The sequence below is a fragment of the Chiloscyllium plagiosum genome, chromosome 14, assembly GCF_004010195.1.
Source record: "Chiloscyllium plagiosum isolate BGI_BamShark_2017 chromosome 14, ASM401019v2, whole genome shotgun sequence".
NCBI classification, from domain to species: Eukaryota; Metazoa; Chordata; class Chondrichthyes; order Orectolobiformes; family Hemiscylliidae; genus Chiloscyllium; species Chiloscyllium plagiosum.
In genome coordinates, this window is record NC_057723.1 from 46,162,955 (window position 1) to 46,185,613 (window position 22,659).

At 39.3% G+C, this 22,659-nt stretch overlaps 1 protein-coding gene and 1 long non-coding RNA gene across 3 annotated transcripts in view; one reads left to right on the top strand and one right to left on the bottom strand.

Moving 5' to 3' along the window:
* Positions 1 to 4,288, top strand: part of sncb (synuclein, beta) — a 92,340-nt gene extending 88,052 nt beyond the window's left edge. For both annotated transcript variants that reach the window (XM_043703728.1, XM_043703729.1), the window contains exon 6: positions 1,548 to 4,288. In XM_043703728.1, the coding sequence (XP_043559663.1) occupies positions 1,548 to 1,580 (33 nt within the window). In that variant the 3' untranslated portion in view covers positions 1,581 to 4,288. The remainder of the gene's footprint in view (positions 1 to 1,547) is intronic.
* Positions 3,234 to 16,482, bottom strand: LOC122556688. Its single transcript, XR_006313610.1, has 2 exons — positions 16,255 to 16,482; positions 3,234 to 4,394 (listed from the first exon to the last, which is right to left on the bottom strand). It is a non-coding gene; the product is annotated as an uncharacterized LOC122556688 (long non-coding RNA).
* Positions 16,483 to 22,659: the final 6,177 nt, after the last annotated feature.

Genomic DNA, 22,659 nt, shown 5'->3' on the forward strand with positions numbered 1-22,659 from the left:
CCAAGTCCCTTTGGGTTGTACCTTTCTGCAATTTTCTCCATTTAAATAATGAGATGAAATGGTGTGATCTAGCACAAATTATTTCAGTAATTGACTTAGTACATTTGTGGGTTGAGGGTTGAGATCCCTCACAGGTCTGAAGTGGATTCTTGGAAGCAGCCAGTTGTATAAAAGTTTAACGCAGCTGTCACTTTGACCACCAGCACGATAGATGTTCACCCACTCATTCAGGTCGAAGGCCCCGCTCCAACAGTTGGCATGGTCCCTTCAGAGTGTCCCAAGATTACCTCTGCCTGTGGCACCACTGCACCTTACTCAAAAGATTGTGAATTGCCGACATTGGAAGGAATGACATTGATTAAAAAAAATCCCTGTGCCATTGTCAGCTGCTTTCAGATTTTTTTCTTAAAAAGCAAACCTTCTCCTCTACTAAATGATCAATAATAGCAATAACTTAAACATCCCTTTAAAAGGAGCATATTTAAATTAATTTTATCACTTCAAAATATGTCAGTTTTTTGAAGGCAGGCACTTGTATTTCACAATTAAACATTAAACACATGCCATAAAATAATCAGACTTAGAAGACATTATAATGCTAATAAAAACAAAAGACATAATGTTGAAACCTGTCATTTATATCTTTTTTCTTTTATTCATTACAATTAAATTTTTAATTAACATTTTCTCCTTTTGAACCAAATGATGGCAATTAATGGAATATTTGGTATCAACATATAGGTAAAGTATGAGCTAATGTGAAGTTAAGGACCCTCCTTCATTCCTTTACAATGTTTCTCAACTGCAGAATCACCAGAGAATGCATTATGTTTCAAGGCCCTTCCTACATTTACTTGGACCAGCTATATCTATAACCTGCTGGTGTGATCATTGTTGTAGAATTATGAAGAATCTTAGCCTTAGTACATAGTGCTGACTTCACATGGTGTTAGCATACCACAGCTAGTTAGTAAGGACCTTGAATCAATAGAGACTTTCGTACCAACACCCTTGACTAGATCTACACAATGAGATGTTTCACAAACTTGCTGTGCCACTCACTGCCATTTATAAGAAAATCGCAAAACTAAATTAATTATTTTGAGAAATACATATTCCTTGTTAATTATTTAAAAATATATCCAACGTCAATAAAAATCAATTGAAGTATGACACTTGGTTTATGCAGCTTTTTTTAATTTGTTGTACATTTTAGGTGACATTTGATTTTAAAGTGACCCCCCCCTATTGTTTTTGTATGGAGTCACTGTGCATTAATTACACAACGGATATCTGTGTTTGTGTCTCACTGGCCTGGAATATCGACAAAGGACAATCAGCTGCTGAACAAATTCAAACAATTAACTTCAGCAATTGTGAAATCATAATGAGCCACATCAGTACAGACCTCCACATAAAGTTATGCGCTAAAAAGAAAAGCACTGAAAGTGATGAATTGTATTTTACATTTGTATGGAAAGAAAATGCAAATCAACCGTTCATGAAATTTTGGAAACAAAGATAATTTCTGTTTCTTTACATCCTAGGAGGAGTATCAAGAATATGAACCAGAGGCATGAAGCACAATGCGACCAGCAAGATAATAAAGGAGATTCATATAAACTGATTAACGTAACTGTCTTCTATTGATCCGATGATTCCTTAACTTTTGTTATTTTGTTATACAGTATAAAAGAACCTTTTGTTGACCATACTGGTGTTATACAATTTTATCTGCCATGCCTCATTATGCTGAATCACTCCCATTGAAATGAGACCTTGAATTTGTAGAGATGGCATTGTTTTCAAACTGTTTCTATGTGTGATTTTGTGTTTTGAAAAAGGACCAACATTATTGCAAACTTCAGGTTTGAACTTCAAATTAAATAGCTGTGTAGCTGTACATTGCTTGTATGTGACTAGATGTTTCATATTGACTGACTTTTTATACATTGTATAATTTCAATGTTGTTGTTGTAATCATCAAATGGGTACTGTGTAAAATGTTTAGTTGTCTGAATTGTGGCATAAAAGATGTTCAAGTGAGCCACAAGCCAAGCAAATTGAACAGGGATGTGTCTGTGCTGAGAATGATTACCTGTAAATAAAGTGATAGAACCACAATGTATTAGTTTCTAGACATTTACAAGGAATCAAGGAAGCTGTTTGTAAATTACATATCAAATCACTTACACATCTGAATTGGATGAATTACATAACATTTGCTACTTATGAATAGTGGGAATTAATTGATGCCACAAATCAAATCTTAAACTAATGGTAATTTCCTAGTGCAAATCCTGTATCCAATTAGTAAAACTAATTACTCATCTATCACTAATAAGGTTTGAAGGAGTGGGGCTTACAGCCGTCAGAATTAAATGCCACAACAGGAGAATCAATGTGCTGAGGGAACAATCCTAATGATGGAATGGCCTAGGGTTCATCCCAGACTTTTAATTACATTTTTAACATAAACCAAGCTGTGAAATTCACTAAACTTACTATTGACTGATGAAAATCATGTTTTATGTAAATATTATAGCCCCCACTATAATTTCAGTGGGAGACTGGCAGAAATGTGTGACAAAAATATGTGACTCTACTAAAATTCTATTTGTTTGAAGCAAGGAGGTTTCAGTGAAATCGGTCATCAAGACTGATTATTGGCCATCCATTTTATTTTCTGCCTCTACCTCAAATGCTTAGCATGTTGAATATCAATTGTGAACTGTTCCTACTCACTTACCTTTATGTTTGACAGGCCAGGCTTGTGTAAAGAATGCCTTGGTTTTGCTTACACAATGTGGAAGCCATCACACAGTTGGTTTGGAATTCAAATATTTTATTAAGCTTTGTAACCAAGGATCGTAGAAGAAAATTATTTCCTGTTATGCGGTGATCAGCATTACAACATTAGCTATTATTATTATTTGTGATTCATGCACTAGTACGTTATCAATTAATGATTTGATATCAAATGTCACTTGTTTGAAATCTGAGATGGAGGAGGTTATCTTATGAGAAAAGGTTAGGCATTTCAGGCCTATATTCATTGAAGTTTCAAAGAACCAGAGATTATCTTACTGAAGCATAAGAATCTGAGGGGATTTGACAGAATGAATGCTGCATCCCCTTATGAGAGAGACTAGGGCTGACAGACATAGTTTAAAAATTAGAGGTCTCACATTTAAGACGATATGGAACAAATTAACAGCACACGTACAGATTAATGGTTATGATCTCATAGCCATTACAGTAAAATACATGGTTACAATGAATCAAAGTTGGGAACGAAATATTCAGGGGTTTTTAAAGGGACAGGCAGGAAGGAAAGGGTGGGGTAGCTTGTTAGCATGGGTTGATAGAAGTACCATAACAAGAAAAGTACTGGGATCAGAAGATAGAATCCATATGGCTGGAGGTAAGAAAAACAAGAGAAGGAAACATTGGGAGCAGTAGTCTACAGGTCCTGTAGCAGTAATTATACAGTAAGGCAGAGAATAAATCAGAAGATACTGAGGGTATGTAAAATGTCAGTACATTAATCATGAATTACTTTATTCTTCATGCAGATTTGGAAAGTCAGATTGACAAAAGTTGCCTTGAGGATGAATTCATTGTGTGTATTCAGGACAGATTCCTAGAACAATGTGTTGTGGATCCAACCAGGAATTAGACTATCTTGGATCTGGTAATGCCAAATGAGCAGATTTAATAAATGCCATTAGAGTAAAAGATCTAGGAAATAGTGACCATAATATTATAACATTTAGTTATCATCCTGAGAGAAAGGAACATGTATTGGAAACAAGTGTACTAAACTTAAATAAGGGTAATAAACAAAGAAATTAGGTTAGAGTTAGCAAGAGTGGACTGGGAAAGGGGTTCAGCAGAATGGATGGTTCAGGAACAATAGCAGATGTTTAAGAATATAAGGTCACAACAAAGATATATCCCAATGAGCAAGAAGGATTCTCAGATGGTGATAAGCCAACCATGATTAACCAGGGAAATGTTCTAGCTTGTCTCCAAATGGTTACGTACCAACACTTTTTGGGCAGTTGTTACCTTCTCAACTGATATAACTATATATAACAATATACATTTTAAAAATAATTTTAAGCTAATTCTCAGAATTTGCAGAGCTCAAAAAGTGAGTGTAATTGAGATCAGCCTTTCACATTGCTGGAGAATGAGACTGGAGTGCTTGTACACAATGGCACAATAAACACAAGCCCAATGTACCAATGAAATAACATGAATAAATTCCATTACTGATACAGTTGTATTTGGTTAATGAAAATCTCTTTCTGTTCTCAAGGCGTTTAAAACTCTGTTACAGCTTCTTACTCATTCCGATGTTCTTCAGAAGTTTGAAAAAAAATTTAGTGCTGTGAAATATAAGGACAAAACATATTGTGAGTTAAAAATTAGCAAAGTAAACTATGTTAAAGTTTTTTATTAACTACTAATTTAAGGATGGAAACAGATTTAATAGAAAATTCTAGGAATGATCTCTATGCCAAGTGGAATTAAAACGATTAGTGAGTTAATCACCAGTAGTTGGAAAAGGAACTGCATAATAAAAGTAAAATGCTTTAAAATCTGTCATTTTATAACTGGCTGATAATTACAGGGTTATTATTAGGTTGTAAAAATGGTTTATTGCTATAAAAATAGTTAAATGATGAATATATGAGGATGTGGAGAAGTGATGATGTGTTATATAGGGTTCTGGCAGTGCAGCACGACATCAGTCACAGTTCTAGTGTAAATTTATGTCACTCACTGATATTGCAAATATAATCATACTTTAAAATTAGCACCCTGAGTGCAATTGAATTGGACAGCATGTTTCTGCTATTAGCAGTTAAGACTGCAGGCTAGTACCAATTAGTTACATTTATATTTTTGTTGAAAGTGCCAATAAGTCAAAAATGTGACACAAACTAGTTCCTTAATGAGTAATAAAGGTTAATTTATTTAACTTCAAAAAGTTACTGATTGGATTTCTAAAATAGTCTCTCAAATCCAGTAGATGAATTGAGTGATAGCTTCGGTTTTGCAACAATTTTCTCAATCATGAAAGACTGACTGTGATGATATACAATAGTCCCCCCGTACCTGTGGGGGATACATTCCAAGACCTACCGCGGAAGCTCAAAACCGCAGATAGGAACGAACCTATTCATTTAAATGGGAAATTTACCTTTCCGGCAACCCCTTGGTTTCTGGTTCTGGAATGTTCACTGTAATATGTTCTGGCTGTGGTAACTGAAACTGCAGTAACAGGACCCATCGATACAGGAGTCACCCTGTAATACCAGCCTCATGCATGTCTACGTGAATAGTATTAAACAGATATGCCCAAGCAACAAGAAGCAAAAGGAAAAAATTATGTTGTGTTATCGACAGGCCAAACGTCATTCAGTGAGGTAAATTTCTTGAGGATTGCTACATGACAAGAGAGTACACTGTACAATTCAGAGTCCTGTCATCAGTCCATTAAACCTCCATAAAATCATAATATCACAAGAGTTATTCGACCTTCAACCTTTGTTTCTTTCCAAATACAAGTTGCTCAACATTTTGGATTGATCCAAAAAAAAACATGCATACGTCCAGAGGTAAAGTTCTATTCCTGCCTCAGAAGGTATCTACCACTCTATCCCTCTTGTAGAAGCTAAATGCGTAGGGCTGAATTTTACACAAAATCAACTGAGTTTTGGGGAGTTTCATGGAGGGTTTTGCTCATTGCCTCATTATATATGTACCACACCTCTGTGGTGCCTTTCCTGTGTTTTCATGCATTTAATTAAAAATCACACAAAACCAGGCTATAGTCCAACAAGTTTATTTGGAAATACTTGGTTTCAGATCACTGCTTATTCGTCTAGTTGTCTTATGAAGGAGCAGTGCTCTGAAAGCTAATACTTCCACATAAACCTGTTGGACTATAACCTGGTGTTATGTGATTTTTAACTTTGTCCACTACAGTCCAACACTGGCACTTTCACATCATTCATGCATTTAGTCATGGCAACAGTGCTGACCATTTCTGGGATCTTGCAGGATCCCTGGAGCCAGTGCTATATTTAAAATGCAGCTCAGCACCAGGTCAAGCCCTGTCAGTCAAGAGCCAATCTGGACAGTTCCTGGCTATAAGGAATTGTCCCAGAGATGGCTGAGAAAGGGAAGTTATCATCTCCATTTGCTGACCAGGACCTAGAAGTCCTAGCAGTCAGAATGGTGTGTGTGTGTGTAGTGTCTATGGTTTGGAGGAATGCCCAAAACTGTGCAAGAAGGTTAAAGACCTTCCACGCCCAATTAGTGCCATCAACTTCTCTCTGCTACTTTACATTCACTCTAATCGCTGCTACAGCAGACCCAGACTCACAGCCCATCACTCTCATCATTACATGCAGCATCTTCCCTCACTCGCTTTCACTCATCCCACTACAAACAGGCTACTAAATGTGCACGTCCTCTGCACTGCATTTACAGTCAGTGAACGATGATTTTACGCAACTCAGTTCTACTGAATGGGGTTCACAAATACATCCTTTCTATGTTGTTTTAGCTGATGCTACTGATCAATAGGATGCTGAAGGTGCTGTTCCATCAGAAGAATGCCCTCAAGTTCTTACTCCATACAATGTTGCAGCTCCCGTTGGTCCTCATTGCCCATCCCATAGCCTTACTATATCATGCAGATGTCTGGAGCAGAGATTCTGCAGATATGTGAACACAGGGATGGGCGCTACTGGTACACCAGCTATGACCTGCATGGAATATTGATGACTAGTTCCTGTACCTTGTGCAGGCTCGGAAAAAATGGAAGCTAATGCTACTTTGGCAATTAGGATTAATCTTTCCAGCCCATAAGACATTACTTGTGCCTCATAGTCTTTAATAGGATTAATTTACAGTGTTGAAAGTACTTAGGGCCAGGATTTATGGTCGTCACAATAGTCCAGTATGAGGTCCACAGACAGCATTATGTGATAACAGATATTATTTTCCTGTATTTTGCGAACATCTGTTTAATGCTATTACCCTTTGAAAGGCTTCTCATTGCTCAAAATGGGACCACCCTCCCCCAGAGAATTGAACACTTACTTCACCCACTGTGGCAGTCATTTTTAATTTCCATTGCACATCTGTAATTTGAATGAGGAGAAAAAGCAATACAGGTCATGGTTCACAGACCATGTCTTAGGTTTACAGTTTAGGTCAACCCCCCCCCCCCCCAACCCTCCCTACATGCTCTTTCTTCCTTTCCCTTCTCAATCCTGTTGGCTTTGATCAGCCAAATGTTCCCACTCAACATGTTTGCTTAGCTCCTCATCTCAATGTGTTACCACCTGAACCCCAGGCAAACCATTTAGTCATGCACTGCCACCCCATCAGAGCCAGAGAGGTGTTCCCCATTGATGACAATCACCTCCACAAGGCTCCCCCTCCCCACCTTCTAGCAGTATTCCTTGCCTTGCCATGCTCTGTTATGTCCCACCCGTACACATTGAGTTGCTCCCTTTACAATTATTATCCTTCCTAAATTGCACTTGCCTCTAATCTTCACAATTGACTTCCCTTGCATCTCCCCACATCATCACTGACCTCTGATAACTCCCTTGATTTTCAGTGGACAGACCCCCTACACAGTTCACATCACACTCCTCCAACTGATTTAGACAGACAGCTGATGTGTAACTGTATCCCTGAGTGATCTCTGTATGTCCCCCAGTTGATGTCCCCAGATGAGTTGAACTGGAATTGTAATGTAGACTGACTGTGACCCACTCCTCAGACCATATAGATACGGACACTCCGATGTCATGGGTGTCCCAAGCTGCCAGCCACTATACAGACCCTTGACTGTTAAAGAATGATATTACTGACTGACTGTGCCACTACCCCCAGTCTGGCTCCCTCCATCTAACTGAGGATTACCATCCTTACACTTTGACACGTGGCCACTTGCATACACAATGCTGCTGGCACACAGTTTAGGTAGGTGTAATATTGACATAGCTCTGTGTCATAAAGCAACATATCACCCCCTCGACGGATCATTGCCAGCATCATGACAAACTGCCTGGCTTTTTGACAGCTCAAAAAGGCAAGACAGCAATGCTGTGACCATCCAAATAGGTGCAAGGTGATTGAGTGCAGAGAGCTACTGAGGATACCCAAGTTGCATTCTGGTCTAATCTATGAGATGGGTTCCCTGCTCACCAAATGGCCCAACAGTGCCACTGTAAACATGATGTTGGTGTGCTTCAAAGTGTAGCACTGAAGTGGAGACCTGTATTGTAAATAGTCAGAGATGTGTCACCAGTACATGGTGAGGCTGGTAGGTGGCTCATGCCAACCGCTGTGGAGGGGTAGTGCACTATACATGAAGCACAATCCGAGATGTCAGTGACTGTTCATTGTAGAAACCAGGAGGAACAAAATGTGAGCCGGAATTGCCAGGTACCCACTCTGACATTCATGTTGGAAATTGTCGCTGTGTAGTTTCTCTCTGATACATGTGAAAATAGTAAACTGCATTTCAATAAATTGAGACTAAGGACTAATTAATGCAAACACATGCAAATAGGCCTCTAGGTGCTCACTAATGCAGTTCTCATCTTTCCATTAAAAATATAGCTGCAGAAACAGACTTGTTTTTCTCAACATTGAGAATCTAATATTTCTGAACTCGCTATATTTTCCCAACTCACTCACAATCATCTACGTCATTTAGGGTTTAGGAAAATGCAGTCCATAGTTACAGTAACCAACACCAAAATATTTGATTGAGCTCTAGTTCAATTTCTCTTATTTCACAGAAATCAAAAATAAATTGCATTTGTATTGCACCATTGATAAGATGCCACAAAGGGTTAAAGGAAAATGCCATGAAAGGACATAAAACAATGGAGCAGAGCATCAAGAGAAATGGCAACATGAAGAAGGCTAGTTTGGGGAAAACAAAGTTAAACCAAAAGGATTTGAGAAGAATTTTCAAAGTATTGGGGGAGGTGGCAAGAAGAGGTAACTGGCCAAGCCATTTCAGAGGTTATAAAATAGAGTAACTTAAGGAGCAGTTGCAATGGTGAGACAACAGTCAAGTATTGACATAAGTGACCACCAGACATTTCTTGCGGAAACCAAGATCCATCTTCATGCAAAGTATATTTTCCATCAACTTGCATGATATGCTAAACTGGAAGATTCAAAACAGATCTAGCAGGTCCAAACCAGGAATCCATGAGGTGCTTGGGACCATCAGCAGCAGTCCTCCACATTCTGTAATCACATAGAGTCATAGAATCACAGCATCTACAGCATGGAAACTGACCCTTCATTCCAAACAGTCCATAATCCCAATTTAAACTTGTCCCACTTGCCTGCTCCTGGCCTGTATCCCTCCAAACCTTTCTTATTCATGTATTTATCGAAATGTTTTTTAAACATTGTAATTGAGCCCACATCTACCACTTCCTCAGGAAGTTAATTGCACACGTGAACCACCCTCTGTATAAAGAGTTTGCCTCTCGTGTCTTTTTTTAAATCTCTCTCCTCTCACCTTAAAAATGTGCCCCCTAGTCTTGATCATTAATCCTATCTGTACCTCTCATGATTTTATAAACTTCTATAAGATACCTCCTATGTGCCAGTGAAAAAAGTCCCAGGCTACCTAGCCTTTCTTTACAACTCAAACATGGTCCAGCATGTCCCTTATTCTACTAACATCGTTGAGGCAGTGGATCAACATTGGTTATTTTTGTTTTGTACTTTCACAAGTGCATGCTAAACAGTAGAACCAGCTTGGCATATACAGAAGTCTCACAGATCAGATTAAAAATCTATATATCTTCCCAAGACAGTTGTGAACATTGGAGGGCAATTAAACAACTAACATTGCTGTGAACATCCTATACCCTTGAAGACAGTGCATTCGAACACAAGTGCAAAGGACAAGCTAAATAACTTACTAATATCTTCAGCCTAAAGTAACATGTTGCTCCATCTTGTGTTCCTCCTGAAACCTTCACTTTCATAGGTACCATTTTTCAGTTAATTCAGTTCTCTCTACTCTGAGATAGTGCAAAGACTGTCAGGCCCTATAATACCTTAGTTGTGGTGTTGAAGAATTGTCTTTCAGAACAAACAGTGTCGTAGTGAAGCTGTTCTAGTACAGCTACAACATTGGCATCTACCTGACAATGTGTAATATTGCCTAACCAAAAGAGAAAATGCTGGAAAATCTCAGCAGGTCTGGCAGCATCTGTAAGGAGAGAAAAGAGCTGACGTTTCAAGTCTAACTGACCCTTTGTCAAAGCTTTGACAAAGGCTCAGTTAGACCCGAAATGTCAGCGCTTTTCTCTCCTTACAGATGCTGCCAGACCTGCTGAGATTTTCCAGCATTTTCTCTTTTGGTTTCAGATTCCAGCATCCACAGTAATTTGCTTTTATCCAGTATAATATTGCCTAGTCTGTGCAATTCAGAGAAGGGACAACTTCAGTCTGGACAAGTTACCATTCCATTGGTTGACCCACATTCATCAGTGTGATCAGTTGCTGAATACCTTGTTCAAGAGCTCACCTCCAGAAATGACTACTTCATACAACTTGAGTTGCTGTGCATGCTGCACAGCATGAGGCCTGCCTGCAATTTGTCTAAAAGCAAATTACTGTGGGTGCTGGAATCTGAAACTAAAAAGAGAAAATGCTGGAAAATCTCAGCAAGTCTGGCAGCATCTGTAAGGAGAGAAAAGCATTCATGTTTTGACTCTAACTGACCCTTTGTCAAAGCTAAAAAGAGGAGAAATAGGCAGGTATTTATACGAGGCTGAGAGAAAGTGAGTCATGGCTCCAGAAGCAAAGGTAGCAATAAAGAGGTGATAATGACAGTGCATAGAGAGATTATAGGGAGATTAGGAGCTGTGAATGACCAAGGCTGAAGCCAGTGCTATGTGACAAAATATGTGGGGGATGGGGGGGATGGGTAAAGCAGAGGCAAAATGGGAAACAGAGGAGAAGGGTAGCAAAGGAGGAAGAGGAGAGGAAAAAGGTGATGAGAGAGTGGGGAGCGAGAGAAAGAGAGACAGTCAAGAAATAAGAGGTACAGAACAGTGAAAAAAATATATAAAGAAAAAATAAATAAAATAAAATTACGGAGCAGAATGAAAACAGAGAGGTCGAGATGGGATAATCATCTGAAGTTGTTGAATTCAATGTTGAGACCGACAGGCTGTAACGGGCCTAGTCGGAAGATGAGATGCTGTTCCTCCAGTTTGCGTTGAGCTTCACTGGAACATTGCAGCAGGCCAAGGACAGACATGTGGGCATGGGAGCAGGATTGGGTGTTGAAGTGGCAAGCCACAGGAAGGTCCAGGACCTGATTGCATACAGACTGAAGGTGCTCAGTAAAGCAATCACCCAGTCGGTGTTTTGTCTCTCCAATATAGAGGAGACCACATTGGGAGCAACAAATGCAATAGACCAAATTGAAAGGGGTACAAGTGAAACGCTACTTAATCTGAAATGAGTGTTTGGGGCCTTGGATGGTGAGCATGGAAGAGGTAAAGGTGCAGGTGTTGCACCTTCTGCGTTTGCATGGGAAGGTGCCGTGTGTGATGGGAGAGGTGTTGGGTGTGATGGAAGAGTGGACTAGCTTGTCCCAGAGGGAACGATCTCTGCGGAATGCAGACTGGGGGAGTGAAGGGAAGATGTGTTTAGTGGTGGCATCATGTTCGAGTTGGTGAAAATGGCGGAGGATTATTCTTTGCATGTGAAGGATGGTGGGGTGAAAGGTGAGATCAAGAGAGACCCTATCCTTGTTCTGGGAGGGGAGGTAGGGTCGTGGTGCGGGAGATGGACCGCATGCTGTCGAGAGCCCTGTCTACAACTGTAGGTGGGAAGCCATGGTTAGAGAAGAAGGAGCACATATTAAGAGCACCACTTTGGAAAGTGGCCTCATCGGAACAAATACGGCGGAGGCAAAGGAGCTGAGAGAAAGGGATAAAGTCCTTACAGGACGTGGGGTGAGAAGAGCTGGAGTCCAGATAGCAGTGGGCTTGTAATGGATATTAGTGGATAGACTATTGCTGGAAATGGAAACAGAAAGACTAAACACATCTTCCCTTCCCTCCCCCTGTCTGCATTCCACGGAGATCATTCCCTCTGGGACAAGCTAGTCCACTCTTCCATCACACCTAACACCTCTCCCATCACACACAGCACCTTCCCATGCAATCGCAGAAGATGCAACACCTGCACCTTTACCTCTTCCATGCTCACCATCCAAGGCCCCAAACACTCGGTTTCAGATTAAGCAGCATTTCACTTGTACCCCTTTCAATTTGGTCTATTGCATTCGTTGCTCCCAATGTGGTCTCCTCTATATCAGACAGACAAAATGCTGACTGGGTGATCGCTTTGATGAGCACGCAATCAGGTCGCAGACTTTCCCATGGCTTGCCACTTCAACACACAATCCTGCTCCCATGCCCACATGTCTGTCCTTGGCCTGCTGCAATGTTCCAATGAAGCTCAACGCAAACTGGAGGAACATCATCTCATCTTCCGACTAGGCACCTTACAGCCTGCCGGTCTCAACATTGAATTCAACAACTACAGATGATTATCCCATCTCGACCCCTCTGTTTTCATTCTGGTCCGTAATTTTATTTTATTAATTTTTTTTTAATATATATTTCTTTCACTGTTCTGTACCTCTTATTTCTTGATTGTCTCTCTTTCTCTCGCTCCCCACTCTCTCATCATCGTTTCCCTCTCCTCTTCCCCCTTTGCTACCCTTCTCCCCTGTTTTCCATTTTGCTGCTGCTTCACCCATCCCCCCCCCTCTCCCCCACATATTTTGTCACATAGCACCGGCTTCAGCCTTGGTCATTCACAGCTCCTAATCTCCTCATAATCTGTCTCTGCACTGTCATTATCACCTCTTTATTGCTACCTTTGCTTCTGGAGCCATGACTCACCTTCTCTCAGCCTCGTATAAATACCTGGGGAGAAAGTGAGGTCTGCAGATGCTGGAGATCAGAGCTGAAAATGTGTTGCTGGAAAAGCGCAGCAGGTCAGGCAGCATCCAAGGAGCAGGAGAATCGACGTTTCGGGCATAAGCCCTTCTTCGTATAAATACCTCCCTATTTCTCTCTTTTTTAACTTTGACAAAGTGTCAATTAGACTCGAAACGTCAGCTCTTTTCTCTCCTTACAGATGCTGCCAGACTTGCTGAGATTTTCCAGCATTTTCTCTTTTTTGGTTGCAATTTGTCTAATCCCAGTGTTACTGAGTCAAATCCAAGAAACTCTTATTTAAAATATATTCAAGCGACACTTACACACCAATAAACCACTTACTCATGTTCAGTTTTGGTTTTGCTCGAACCACTTTGCTTCAGATCTGATTTCAGTCTTGCATCTAAACAAGAAATAAATCTAAAATCCGAAGTGGCTTCTTTTACAACAATACAACAGTTGAACTAATGTGGTATCAAGGACCCAAGTGAAATTATGGAAATAAAGGATAAGTCCCCCTCTCTGTGACTTACACTTAACAAAACAGATGATGGCTGTGGTTGCTGATGCCAATCATCACATCCCCAGAACATCACTGCAGGATTCTTCAGGACAGTGCCCTAAACCCAACCATCATCATCTGCTTCCTGAATGTTCTTCCATTCATTATAAGGTCATAAGTGCAAATATTCAGTGATGGGTAGACACTGTTCAATGCTGGAAATGTGTTGCTGGAAAAGCGCAGCAGGTCAGGCAGCATCCAGGGAACAGGAGAATCGACGTTTCGGGCATAAGCCCTTCTTCAGGAATTCCTGAAGAAGGGCTTATGCCCGAAACGTCGATTCTCCTGTTCCCTGGATGCTGCCTGACCTGCTGCGCTTTTCCAGCAACACATTTCCAGCTCTGATCTCCAGCATCTGCAGACCTCACTTTCTCCTCAAAGACACTGTTCAATACCAATCACAACTCCTCAGATACTCATTACAGTCATGCAAAGAAATGTAGTTGACATTAAGGCTTGGGTTGATAAGTGGCATAACTAAAATTCACGCCATACCAATACCAGGCAATGATTAGTTCCAAAAGGAAATAATCCTTGTGACATTCAACAGTATTACCATGGCTGAAACCTCAGTCATCAATATTCTGGGAGTTAACATTGACCAGCAATTTAACTGGATCTTTACTGCAGTGATGGGTAGATTCATGTTGAGGAATTGAAAGTCTCTCTTGCTGGCTGAAGAGTGACACAGAGCACGGGTAAGTAATGTGATATAGTGGGGAATCATGATGCAGAGCTTTTCAGCATCAAGGGCAGGATGGTGGCTTTCAATGGGCCCTGCTATCCTAATGTCAAGTCCCTCAACCAGTTGCTGAACACCTTGTTCAAGAGCACACCTCCAGAAATGACTTGAGTTGTTGTGCTTGCTGCTTGGCATCAGGCCTGCTTGCAATTTGTCTAGTCCCAGTGTTACTGAGTCAAGGCCCTTAAGTGGTCATTAATTGACTTAGGAATTGATTAGTTGAGTGTACTGAACAGCTGGTTTGTAAAGTACAGTAATGCTAACATTGTGGGTTCAATTGCTGTTGTGGCTGAAGTTACCATGAAGGACTCTCCTTCTACACATCTGCCTTTGCCTGAGATGTAGTGACCCACAGGGGTAAGTGGGACAATGATGTTGTTACCTTTACTAAGGACTACAATTAACAATGGAACAGAAAGGTCAACTATTGGCCTTCCCAGTCATAGAAGTGGGCAGGTGGTGAGGTTTGGGTGCACCGCCATTCTGTCAAGTTCAATGTCCTTCCTACCTCTATGCACATTAGCAGAGGGAACGAAAGATTCTGCCTTCTTAAAGCAGGTCAGAACTGAATATTCCAGATCATTTTTAATTCTCCTTCTCAACATCTGAGCAAATCAGAGTATTAATAAATCAGTCCCCTGGCAAAGTTTTATTGACAGCACTTTCCAAACCAATGACCTCTACCACTTAGATGGACAAGGGCAGCAGATAATTGGAAATGTGTAATGACAAGTACCGCTCCAAGTCACGTACCATTCTGGCTTTAAAATATCTCATCTTTTCCTCGTATATCTTTTCATTATCCTTGGTTGAAATGGGAGCTTAAAGGTAAAAACAATGACTACAGATGCTGGAAACCAGATTCTGGATCAGTGGTGCTGGAAGAGCACAGCAATTCAGGCAGCATCCGACGAGCAGCAAAATCGACGTTTCGGGCAAAAAAAGCTTGCCATCTAACAGCATTATAGTTAGACCGACACCATATAGGCTACAGTAGTTCATGAAGGTTGTTCTCAAAGACAATTAGAAATGAGTAATACATTTTAGCTTTGCCAGCTGTGGTTACATTCCATGAATGAACTCAAAACAACAAGGAGAAATATAATAGAATGTAGTGAGATAAGCCAAATAAACTCATGGAGGTAAAATGAGCTACAGAATGGAGAAATCTGAAAGCCAGGGCAAAAACATTGCAGTCAATTTTCTGGTATACTTGGAAAGAATGATATTTAGGGAGACTATAATAATGTAAGTGCAGGGTCTGGTGCATGTGTGAATGTGGGCTGCAGCATTTTACATAAACAAAAGCTTGTGGGGGAATGAAACAGGGAAGTTGCAAGGAAAGTGTTAATTCATATGAACCTTGAGCTGTTGAAAGCACAGCATTAGGTTTTGTTAACAAAGTAGATTAAGCAATATTACAGAGTTAGAAGGCATTGCTTTTAATAACTGACTAAATATGAAGCTGAGTTCAGGGTCAAACAATAGTTCTGGACTCACATTCTGGCTGAACTTGACAGGCTCAGTAGGAGGTGGCAAAGCTGCCCCTTTCTCCATGATGGGACCATCAGTTTGCAATCCAGTCAGAAATGGATAACAACCCATTAGATATTCTGACTGCAAAACTTGAACAACAGCCAGTAATAAAATGTGAATGCATGAAAAATAGCATTGGAAAGTGAACAATTTTGCTGCTAGGTTACAAGTCCACCCATGAGTAAGCGTACTCTCAAATAAAAGTTCACGTTAATATCTTCTTCAATACAACAGTACGATATCAAAGACCAACTCTGAGAAAAAGAAAGTGTACACAATCCTTTGTAAAAGGACCAAACCATTAACCTCTGCTGCTTTTACAAATAGGCTTACCACTTGGTACAGTTCACTACAAGCTCAAACTTCACAGTACTCACTTAGTGAGTGTGAACAGCTCAACTAGATCCAGCAATTGCAGCAGCTGTCTTTTTCAGACTGTGCCATTTAAGGTTCAGATTATGCCACTTCATTGGCAATTTGCTTCACATCATGAGCTCAAACACTACTGTAAACCGCTGAATCAGCAGCCCCATTTAAAAGTGCATTCGTTTGCAAATGGTGATAAATAAACACACGCCTAAACTGCCCTTACCGAACATTCCATTAATCTCACTCTTTTCAAAGAAAACTGCATCACTAATCATGGCTTGTATAGCCATGTCAGATTTCTGCCTTGGGGCATTCAGTGCAAAACTATTAAACCCCTTGCACCAAAACAAATTCTCATGTGTAGTTGCTGCTAGTTCATTGAAAGCAATACAGCAGGAGAGAACAGAATAATATGACATCAATGAAAAAATCATTTGAAGAGCTGAAGAACACAACACAGACAGCTGCAAAGGGAATGGCAGACACAACAGGTTAGTAACTAGACAAACAAAATGGAGGGGATTCACGTGGAATCTCAGAGAGTATAATCATGTTACTTCTTTTTAAAGTTAAACTTTTTCCTCACCTTTTAGTGCAGGCAGCTCAAGAGGCCGTTCAACAAGTGGCTGAATCATCCAAGGAAACTACTAAAACAGGTATCTCAGAGAACTGAGCTCTCCACTGTTTGACAACTCAATCTTTCACAAACGTTGAAAAGTAGAAATGCAGGGTAAAATGTTCTTTGAAATATTCAGCTCTTCCATGAGATACAAAAAAAGTCAGAAAATTTATCAGAAATGGTAATTTAAAACCATAAAGTCCTCTAACTACCATAAATACATCAGTTTTTTACAAGTTTTGAAACATAGTTCTGTATTTGCAACATAACTTACAAATATTTTAATGCATCCCTTTTAATTTACAGTTAGCTTATTATAGAATTATAACAGAAAGTACTGGAAATACTCAGTAAATCAGGCAGCATTTGTAAGGAAGAAGTAATGCTTCAGCTCAATGAGATTTGCCCTGAAATGTTACCTTTGTTTCTTTCTTCACAGATGCTGCCTGACTTAACTGAGCATTTCAAGTATTTCTTCTTGCTTTTATTTCAATATTCACAGTATTTTGCTTTGGTCTTACCTTAAATGACTTAGTTTAATTGTACAGCTTAATTTTGTATTGAATGTTTTACTAGTAATGATTTAAGATTTAACTTCCTGTTTGGCCTTAAAGAATCCTAACAACATTTCTTTATCAGAGATGTCAACAAATTTTAGTCTTATGAATATAGAACTGTCATGTCATAATTTTAATGTGAGGGTCAATGGGGAGAGATATACTCCTTACATCAATCTTGACCTTGTCAATGAAATGCTGGGAATATTAATTGTTTAATTAAATTCATTGTTTATTTTATTAAATGATGTAGACCTGAACTCTTGTTGGCAATATTCTTAAATTATGTTGATTTTTAAATTTAAAATAGGTGTTCTATAAGTATGATCGTTAAACCAGCATCAAAACTATGTAATAAATACAAAATCCCAATTTTTTTCCCTTTTTAACACATTTTCTGACCAAACGTTTTATTTTGTCTTCGCCAATATGTCATCATGTTTGGTAGGCGATGCCATCAAATTTTTTCTGAACTTTTGCTGATTCCTTTGGTATTACTACCTTTTGGACTATTAGTTGTTTCTGGTAAATATGTAGTTATTAAGAAAAGGAAATAACATGAATAAGTTAATACCACATGCATTGGTCTATCATCCTCAGAGCCTTGACTAAGTAATATGATAGGTTGGTGTTCTTCAGAATAAGGTCTGATTGCACCCTCATCTGATCTCACACACACTTGCAGAAAATGTCTAATCAACATTTTTAGAAATGTCATTGCACAAATCTGGAATTTGAACCTAGCCTCCTGGCTCAGAGGTAAGGACACTACAGTTGTGCCTCAATAGCCCTTTCACATGCATTTCTGAAATAACTGCACAGAAGCCAGTATTCTGTCACCATTCAGCATGGTGCACAGTACATGGACTCTGACTAGCTAGCTCAGAGCCAGTCCTTAGAGTGAGGATTCTCTCTGAATCTCCTTTGTATATTTGACAGCCAGTGCTCCCTGACTGGCTCCAGTTTAACATCCCCAATCAGGGATCTCACTGTCATCAGGCCCTCATTCTAATCTCTACAACTTCCATATCTATATTATGAATGAACCCCTTCAGAGATGCTTTGCACATTCTGGAGCAGGTGGGACTTGAACTCAGACCTCCTGGTTCAAAGGCAGAGACACAGACACAGCACCACAAGAGCTCTCACATGTACCTCTATCAACAATCAGATGATCATTATCAGCTGTGGTTACCCTGGTCATTCCTGCATAAACCAGGAGCCATTACACTCTGAAGGACAGTTATAGTGAGACAATTTAGCACATAGCATTGATTTAACTTGTGGGTTCAGTTACTCATTCAGCTCTCATGGAAGCCTTAACAAAGTCAGTTGATATAGGAGGACATGGTCTTGACTATGGGGTTTTCAATGCTACTCACTTATTTTTGTTTTTGTATATGTCCATAGCTACTGAAGAAGCATCGAAACAAACACAAACTGCTATCAACTCTGTTGCTTCCAAAGCACAGGACAGTATCAAAGGTTTCGGGCAGAGGCTTATGCAGAAATGAAGTCTTTCCTGTGTTGTGTAAATCTTAGAACTTTCAGACTTACTGCCATCTAATTCTTCCCAGTGACTTTTATTAGCAATAATATTTAGAACTGCAAAAGTGAATAGAAAGTAGAATACAATTTCTAATGAAGTCCAAATTCAGGATTCATAGATGAGTCTGGCAGTTAGAATTACAATGCTGCTTTGTCTTACATCTTAGTCTGGATGATGACTGTCACAAATAATTTTAAGTATAATTCAATATTTTAGGGTTTTATTATATTTGTTATTTGGCAGAATAAAACAAACTCACACTTTCATATTTAAAATATATAGGAGAAATTAGATAAATGCCAATGTCTGACAGGAGCTATAATGTCAAAACGTGCAAACATATTCAAATAGGAACTTCAGAATTCAATATGAGAGCCTAAATAATGGACTAATACAAAACATTTTAAATTATATGATCCCTTTATATACCATTAAGTCTTTCCTTGCAGCTGTACATGTAATTCTCTAAAGTGTCACAGAGGAAACCTTCACAAAGGAATAAAAGTGAATATAGAAGAAGCATTTCATGCTAAACAAAAACTGTACAATAAAGTCCATAACAACTAGAAGAGAACATTGTAAGCTCATCAAGATTTAAAATAGAGAGGTACATAATAATTTTGCATGTGATTTTTTTTTTGTACTGACTTAGATAAATATTATTTCCAAAAATGTGTTGAATCATACTTCTTCTTTCGAAAGTAAATGGTTCACAAGGTACAGGGGTTTTTAGTAATTTCCATTTTTTAATGAAAGGTAATATTTTACCTAATTTCAAACAATGTACTTTTGCTGATCAAAATAAGGAATATGAGTTGAGAAAAAAAATTGCACTTTCAAACGTAACCTCATCTAATCTCATTGTAGGAATACAAGAAAAAGTGGAATGGGAAAAGCCCATTCAGCTACTGACCCTGAACAAACCACAATATATTTATAAATAACAGCTAACTAAATGTTACAGGTGCCAAAACATACTACATTATACATTGAGATGACAGCATATTAAGATGATGATTGAATTTTACACTTGATAGTGAACCAGATTAGATTCTGTCAATCCAAAATGTACATATGCACAGGAATAGGCTGAAATTGCATGATGCCATTGTTAATAATTGACCAAAATAACATCCATGACTGTTAGATTGCACTGAGTTGCTAATTTCACTTTTGATTAATGTTATAATTGCAATTACATAAGATATTATCTGTGGGATAATGCCTTACTTTAAAGTTAACGTTTTTACAATTAAAATCTGAAAAATGAAATAAAGCCTCCTGATGAAGGATTTGTCAAAATTGTTAAAATTCACCAGTACAGATAGCTAATGGTCTACCAAATCATTTCACTAATATTTGATTTTAGTTTTTCAACAGTTATTTCCTCAAATACCTTGATGAACAGTTTCCTCCTTCTCATCAATAATTGTTAAAATAGTAATTTCAACTTAAAATTTATCATTGATATTTCATATTTTGTTTATTACTGTAATTAGATAAATCTACCTGTAATTTACTGATCTATTTATGGCTATTTGTAATAAATTATAAGTTGGAACTGTTGTGCCTAAAGTGTTTCTAAACATCATCCACAATTTAAGAATTACAATGAATATTTATTATAAGGCGTCTTATGTTTGAAGCTGCAATTAAAACTTTTAAGATTTAGGATGAACAGATACAAATTTGATTTTATATATTTTTATACAATGAGTGTTGATAATACTGTTTGATGATTTGATGGGGAATGGTGGTGCTATTGGGTCAAAAGGGTTGGGAGTTGGTGGAGGGTGAACATGCAAAAGGAATCACTGAGTTTGGGTGTATATTGACATACTAATACTAATGGTGCCAAAACTTAGTCATAAATACATCTTCTTAAGAACATTCCCATCTGTTCCAGACAAGAAACAGTGTTAGCTGGAAAACAACACAAAAGTCTGAAATGGAATGCAAAATAGGTAGTGAGCTTACAAAGCTGCTGCATCTGGTGACAATAATTCTCAGCACTGCATAAAAAATTTTGATTCTGTGATACAGATGATCCAAGTTTTGTTTTGCTTCCAAGGTGGACTTTAATATTAGGCTAAATTTGCTGTTAGGTTCTGGATTAATCTGGTATTAATGCTAAAACGATACCAAAATTCTGTGTACAAGATTGATGTAACACTTTTAATTATAAATTCATAATGCATTCAGTATAATACTGAAAACAATCAATGTAATTCAAAATATGTTTGATTTCTATTCAGCTGAAGTTTAAATAACTCAATATACCCTTTCCAAGTATCAGGATCTCATTGACATAATCAATTTCAACATATTATATTGAAATGTCAGAGGCCACATTATATCCGTGTTGATAGCAGTCAATTATGGCTGGTTTACAGGATTGCCACATAGTATAAATTCTGTTTGTGGAAAATAATCTATCGGAACATACATTGCATGAATTTCTGCCTATCTGTTTCTTTTTCAGTCTTTCATGAGATGTAAATGTCACTAACAAGGCCAGCCCCACTTATTGCCCATGCCTAATTTTCCTTGCTTGAGTGACATGCTAGTCCATTTCAGAAGGAAACCACATTACGATCAGTCTGGAGTTACACTGAGGCTAGATCAGGTGACAATATCAAGTTTCCTTCCTGAAAGAACATTAGTGAACCAAGTGGAATTTTGCAACAATTGAGGAAAGTTTCACGAGACCATCTTTACCACCCAAAATTCACAAACCTGACTGCCCCGGTCCACCCATCATCTCCGTTTGCTCCTGCCCCACCGAACTTACCTCTGCATACCTTGATACCGTTCTTGTCCCCCTTGATCCAGGAACTCCCCACATATGTTTGGGACACCACCCATTCCCTCCACCTCTTCCTTGACTTTTGTTTATCCGGCCCCCAAAGCCTCATCTTCACCATGGACATCCAGTTCCTGTACACATCCGTTTGGCATGACGAAGGCCTCCAAATCCTCCGTTTCCTCTTCTCCCGCAAACCCAACCAGTACCCTTCTACTGACACACTCATTTGATTGGCTGAACTAGTCCTCACGCTCAACAGTTTCTCCTTTGAATCCTCCCACTTCCTCCAGACCAAAGGGGTAGCCATGGGCACCCAAATGGGCACCAACTATGCCTGCCTTTTTGTTGGGTATGTGGAACAGTCCATCTTAAGCAGCTACATCGGCAGCATTCCCCACATTTTCCTCCAGTACATCGATGCCTATATTGGTGCCACCTCTTGCTCTCACAAGTAGGTTGAATAGTTCAACAACTTCATGAACAGCTTCCACCCCAACCTCAAGTTTACCTGAACCAACTTGGCCATCTCCCTCTCCTTCCTGGACCTCTCCATCTCCATATCTGGCACCCAACTTAACACAGACATCTACTAGAAACCCACCAACTCCCACAGCTACCTGGACTACACCTCCTCCCACCCTGCCTCCTGCAAAAACGTTATCCCTTATTCCCAATTTCTCTGCCTCCGCTGCATCTGCTCCCAGGAGGACCAATTCCATGAAAGAACATCCCAGGTGGCCTCCTTCTTTCCCTCCCACATGGTCAACGATGCCCTCCAGTGCATTTCCCGCACTTCCCACACCTCTGTCCTTGAACCCCACCCCTGTAATTGCAACAAGGACAGAATCCTTCCCCCCCCCCCCCCCCCCCCCCCCCCCCCCC